Source organism: Macadamia integrifolia, unplaced genomic scaffold, assembly GCF_013358625.1.
Source record: "Macadamia integrifolia cultivar HAES 741 unplaced genomic scaffold, SCU_Mint_v3 scaffold1963, whole genome shotgun sequence".
NCBI classification, from domain to species: domain Eukaryota; kingdom Viridiplantae; phylum Streptophyta; class Magnoliopsida; order Proteales; family Proteaceae; genus Macadamia; species Macadamia integrifolia.
This window is the reverse complement of record NW_024868438.1, coordinates 59,439-65,676: the sequence shown is the minus strand read 5'-3', so window position 1 is coordinate 65,676 and position 6,238 is coordinate 59,439. Positions and strand designations below refer to the sequence as shown.

Here is a 6,238-nt window from a genome sequence, read left to right as displayed (position 1 = left end):
GGTTAACTAAAACCCACACTAGATAACCCATATAAAACTAATTAAAGCCGAAATGTCTCACTAAATTAGACCAAATAATTAGCTCGATTTTGTTAAAGCACAAAAACCCAATTAGTATAAAACCGCATAAAATATAATCTAACAAATTGTTCATGCCACATACAAGGTAAGATTTAATAATAGATCTTTGATAGAGTCATATAGGTCTACTTTTTTTTTTTGCTAAGAATCAGCAAGTGAATTATATTATACAGGAGAAAGAATGAATGATACAAGGAAATGCACAACCATTGAACTTCTAAACCACCTTCGGCATGGCCATCAACAGGATAGAAGAACAAACACAAAGTAGAAAATTATTTTTCTAAATCTGAATTTGAGCTATTGATCCACCTTTGGCATGGCCATCAGCAGAAAAATAGCTCAATCTAGAAAGTAAAAAACCCTTCTTATGAGAACCTATATCTCGGTCTCATCTAAGAATCCCAAAGAAGATCTTCATAAAGAAAATTTGGGAGGGCATCCCAAGTTATTGACGTCTGAGTGGAGGCTGCATGTTTAGCTAGTTTGTTTGCAACATTGTTGGCTTCCCTGAAACAGTAAGAGATTATCCATGTAGAACTATCCAAAAAGGCCTTGTAGGATCTACAATACCAACCATAATCACTAAAATACTATACAACTTTCTCATCATTGTAAAAACCACCTGCTAGTGCGGAATGATCAACGAGCAATCTCTAGCGGTAACATGAAAGAATCCCCTAAAGATTCTTGACCAGTCACATCGATAATAGAACTTGTTGATGGTCCACCTAGAAGGCTTTGAGTTTCCTCATGGTTATGTTGTAGCCATGGGTGCTCATATAACTTTCTTAGTGAATCAAGCTCCGTTGCAACTTCCTTCATTGTGGGCCTATCTTCTCCTTTAAGCTTCAGGCATCTTCTAGCAAGCTCAGCAACTGCAACTAATTGCTCTTTATTTCCCTCACATAACACTTGGTAATCAAGAATCTGAAAAAGATTGTTATCTTTCAATGAAGAAACAAAATTCATGGCAAGGCTTTTACGTTCCTCAGGTCCCTTTAATATAATCGGCTTTTGCCCAGTCAAAAGCTCAGCAAGGACAACACCAAAGCTATAAACATCACTCTTATCAGTTAGTTGACCTGTGTGAAAGCATTCTGGGTCCAGATAACCTAAGGTCCCTTGAACTAATGTTGGTGCTTGAGTTTGATCCAAAGGAGCCAACCTTGAAGCTCCAAAATCAGATACCTTAGCCATGTAACTATCATCAAGAAGTATATTAGAAGACTTAACATCCCTATGGAGGATTGGTATTGAATGAGCAAAGTGCAAATACCCTAGTGCACCAGCTGTCTCAGCGGCAATTCTCAAACGGTTTCTCCATGAAATAGACACTACCTGATTCTCATTATGGATATGTTGAAAGAGGGTTCCATTAGAGATAAACTCATAAACCAACAATGGAACCTCTGTTTCTAAACAACAACCCAAGAGCTTCACCACATTTCTATGGTTGATTTGAGAAAGGATATCAACTTCGTTGATAAACTGTATGATTTGGCTTTTATCCATTACATTGGATTTCTTAATTGCCACATCTTTGCTGCTTAAGATTCCTCTAAAAACTGTACCATATGCTCCTTGGCCAAGTATCTGGTTCTCATCAAAGTTGTTGGTTGCCTTGTTGAGCTCTTCTACGGTAAATATACCAGCATTATCTGTGATACCTCTACGTGAAGAAATTTGTTGCCGCAATAGCAAACCTCCATTTTGTTGAAAGAATTTTTCTCTACGTTTGACAATTCTTCTTCTTTGGATTCCCCAATATGCAAAATAAATACAGACAAGTACAAATATAAAGCTTATACCAGCACCTGCATAAAAACAGATTTTGGAATTTAATATCTTTTTCAACCTCAAAATCATCTCTATCATTAATTTTAGCCAGTTGTGTACAATAAGAGTTTCAATAGATACCTGTGTTTGGCCTACCTTTTACTAGGCTTTGGAAAAATTCATGTTGAGGTCCAATATCAACATGGACTTGGCTTTGGCTTTTTTCCGCCAGAATATCATTTGTATTAAAATATAAAAATGAAATTTATAAGAGAAAAATGGGAAAAGCACTCCAAATACATGCACAAAAGTGCCCAGAGAAAGACTAAAGAGGGCTAGATCAGATTCCCCACCTCTGGCATTGCCATGGACCTAGCTTTGCCTTATGGCTGTAACTTAATATAAAGTAGGCAGTTAATTAGGCACACCACTAACTTTCCTGGCGATTGTGGCTCAAACAATAAGGAGGCTGTAATGGGAGCGAAAAGTAAGTCATTTCTAAAGGGAAGGGGGAGAGCGACACAAGCTGGGCACCCTAGCAACATACCCACTTTTCTCTATAATAATATTGTTATTAACGCTTGGATATTATCAGGCTCCATATTCAGCTTGTTTAAGCTGAATCCTAATCTAGTGATATCCAACCAGATAAATATCCAATCTGATTAGAGTATATTTGACTAATAGTTGGATCCGATAGATTAAACACCATATATAACATCCGATCCGATTATCTTTTAATGTATTATGAGTGCATGTGAATTACACAAGTAATTATCATATGAATAAGGTTTGAAGAGTTATTTTCAAAGATTTGTGAAGGTATATTGAAGTATATTATCTTTTGGGGAGGTTTATCAAAAGCTGCTCAACAACATTCTGATAGGGGGGGTAATGTTGGGGTGAACCAGAAATAATACTTCATTAATAAAGTTCATTTGCTGATTCTTAACGCAAAAGAAAAAAAAAATTAAAGAAAGAGAAAAAAAAAACAGAAATAATATTTTAGATTTATTTTAATTTACATAGATCTAAGTTCCCACATTATGTTATTTAATTTTTCTTTGATTTTTTGCTTAAATGTTATTTGTATTAAAAAAAAGAAAAAAAAAGAAAAGAAAAAGGAATATAGAATTACATGCTGGAGTAATATACAATCCAGAGACAAACAGACAGGGGGCAGCCTACAACAATGAAAACTACTTATAATAGATCTGAAATCTAGGTCTACATTGAGCATCTACAAATAACTCATCTTTCATATCGGAGAAGAAGAAACAATATTTAGCGACAATTTAAACCCCTAATATTCACTTTCATGGAGAATAGATTTTCGACAACAACTCTAAATATGCACATTAATTTTAACTGAAAATTTTCCCTTTGCAGGATTTTTACCCAAAACCAAGCAAGAAAATAGAAATTTTATTATTACAAAGAAAATTACCTGCAATAACTTTTATCAACGGAAAGCCTTTGAGGTCCTTAGTACAGCGAGTCCCATTTTTCCAACCATCCCCATGGTAGCCTATTGGACAATAGCAGCTATAACTTCCCACAGTATTATTGCAAATAGCACTCTCGTTATAGCATCCATTATTTTGTCCTTTTTCACATTCATTTATGTCTTCCACAAATCCAAGGCCCCATCACAAGATTGATGAAAGTTTGTTAGATTCTATGACAAAACCAAAGTGAACAATTGACAACCACATATACAATTCAGAAAAGATAAGCTAATTACCTTGGCATCCGTGAGGAAGATAAGGGTTCCCTTCAAAACCATCTTTGCAATAACACCTATAGCCAGGGCCATTGGTTGAATCAGAGCAATTGCTATTTGGACCGCACGCATAAGATTTTGTATCTTGTTTCGCTTCTTCGCATGTCTGATTATCAATTGCCCATTCCATCACCACCGGAATATTTGAGCTCTGGAGGCTGAGAGCCGAGATATCTGATAAACTGAAGGTGAACCAGTCTTGCTCAGCCAAGAAAGCAAAACTGCAAGGATTGAACGAACCGCTCCTCGTATGATTAAAGAAACTTGTAAGACTCACGTTGAAACGTTTGAGCCCCCAAGGGATTGGGGTTTGGCAACAACCAATTCCAGAGCACGATCCGTCGCTCCTCACACTATTAGAGTTACTGCACACAGACACGCACCCAGTGGTGAAGTCATTGTCCGTGTACTCGCTAATGTAGGCAAGCGTGTCACAGCCAATGGCTATAAATTTGTTGTCGGTTGCTGAGAACCAGTAGGGCGATGCTCTCAGATCCAACCAATAATCATAAGCTGTTTCTATTACTCCACTAGTAGAATCGAAGCATTCAGAAGCATAAAAGTCGATGTTGAATTTAGCTTTACCATCCAATGATACCACAAGTACCTCAAGGTTGCCAGTTCCTGCGTAAGCTTTCGGGCTGCTGTCATTCTGGGCCTCGCAACGTACAAGATAATTCATATCCCTGAAGCATCCTTCTTCAACACCAAATGGGTAGGGGATGCTCACATTTCCGCATTTATCCTTGCAACCAGGCAACGATAGGGGTGAAGCCACCATAGCTATTGGCCATGATGACAGAAAACTAAGCAGTGGAAGCAATATCAGAAGATTCAAAAACATGGCTTTACTTGAATTTGCCTTCTCTTCCCCTTGGACATGTTTGGTGGTGGTATAAATAGGTTCAAGGAAGAAGACTTCACCACCATGCCCCTACCCCCCAACTACCCCATGGCTCTCTCTCTCTCTGTGGAATGAGTCAAGAGAGCCAAATATTGATTTAAAATTAAGTATTTCAGACTGCAATTCGGGCAGCAGTAAATTTTTTTTTACAGAGATACTATATCTCTTTCTCTGGTGGTTTAGTCTTTGGACTTTTCTTTGGTAAGAAGTCTTTGGACACTTTCTATACGCTAAAAGGTATCTAAATTAATGGGGGAAAATGCTTTTGGACAATAAGGTAATATTACCCAAAGAAGCTATTGGTTTTGCATTTAGCATGGGGTTGCTATTTTTTAATTTCTTAGTAGAAGTAATACATGGAGTAGAAGATGACGCTTCAAGCACGACTTACGTTGATCTGATTTATTTCATGGTAATTTCCACTAGTTTTTGGTAGTTGAATCAACACGGAAAGCATCCCAAGGATATCGTTAGTTGTAGGGTACCACTCAAAGCTTCATTGTCTGACAGGATAAATATTTGACCTTTTCAATCATGTAGTCTCCAAATACATACATTGTCGAAACTTAGAGAGGAGCGACTGGAATGGGTCAAGCCTAGCCATGCCTTAGAGAGTCCATATTAGTTTCCCACTTGGGGAGAAGAGTTAGTACCCTCACAGGACTAGTTCAGCAAGTCCTCTCCCCCATGTGGTAACCTCTCCATATGGATCCTACCGTTCGTGGAGTATTAGAGCACAAATCAATGGTGTAATAAATGCTTTGATTCATGGTCAAGATACCTTTTAGACAGTGGGATCCCTTAGGAAGAGGGTAAGTCCTCTCCTCACGTGGAAAGCTGATCTGAACTCTGCCTTTAAGGTCCTCAAGAAAATAGAGAACATCATACAAGCTGATCTCAACTCTGCCTCTTAGATCTTAAATCAATGGTGTATTAAATGCTTTGATTCATCGTCAAGATACCTTTTAGATGGTGAGATCCCTTAGGAGGAGGGTAAGCCCTCTCCTCACGTGGAAAGCTGATCTGAACTCTTCTTCTTAGGTCCTCAAGAAAATAGAGAACATCATAAGCCAGTCACAACCCAGTCAAACTTCATTATCCTAGATATATACCACCCATGTGGCACTTCAAGTTTGAAAAATTTTGCTGCTACCTGGGCTAACAGCCAAAAAAAAAAAAAAATGGAACAATTCACAACTGACTTCGAACTGATGTTTTTATGGTAATTTCCACCAGTTTTTGGTAGTTGACTCAACACGGAAAGCATCCTAGGAGATCGTTCGTTGTAGGGTATTACTCAAAGCTTCATTGTCGATTGGACAAATTTGATCGTTTCAATCATGAAGTCTCCAAATACCTTGGAAACTTAGAGAGGAGTGACTGGAATGGGTCAAGCCTAGCCATGCATTAGAGATTCCATATTAGTCTCCACGTGGGGAGAGAAGTTACGTACCCTCATAAAGTCTAGTTAGTGAATCCTCTCTCCATGTGGTGACCTCTCTATATGAGATCTCTCCGTTCATGGAGTATTAGACCACGAATCAATGGTGCATTAAGTGCTCTAATTGATAGTCAAGATACCTTTTAGACAACAGGATCCCTTACGAGGAGGGTAACTACTCTCCTCATGTGAAAAGCTGATCTGGATTCTGCCTCTAAGGTCCTTAAGAAATAGAGAACATCATACAAGA

The 6,238-nt window shown here is 38.1% G+C and overlaps 1 protein-coding gene across 1 annotated transcript; it reads right to left on the bottom strand.

Annotated features, from left to right (window-relative positions):
- Window positions 1–216: 216 nt before the first annotated feature.
- LOC122065288 (wall-associated receptor kinase 2-like) lies at window positions 217–4,600 on the bottom strand. The gene is made up of 3 exons (XM_042629082.1): window positions 3,605–4,600; window positions 3,308–3,487; window positions 217–1,898 (listed from the first exon to the last, which is right to left on the bottom strand). Exons 1-3 carry the CDS (start codon window positions 4,485–4,487, stop codon window positions 724–726), a joined length of 2,238 nt encoding a protein of 745 aa, XP_042485016.1. The 5' UTR covers window positions 4,488–4,600; the 3' UTR covers window positions 217–723.
- Window positions 4,601–6,238: the final 1,638 nt, after the last annotated feature.

Bases quoted from the DNA above. Each gene is read 5' to 3' on its own strand.
- LOC122065288 (XM_042629082.1), bottom strand. From the start codon at position 4,487: ATGTTTTTGAATCTTCTGATATTGCTTCCACTGCTTAGTTTTCTGTCA. The intron at 3,488-3,604 runs GTAATTAGCTTA...GATTTGTGGAAG, and splicing joins TCTTCCTCACGGATGCCAAG to ACATAAATGAATGTGAAAAA. The intron at 1,899-3,307 runs GTAATTTTCTTT...GTTTTTATGCAG, and splicing joins GTTGATAAAAGTTATTGCAG to GTGCTGGTATAAGCTTTATA.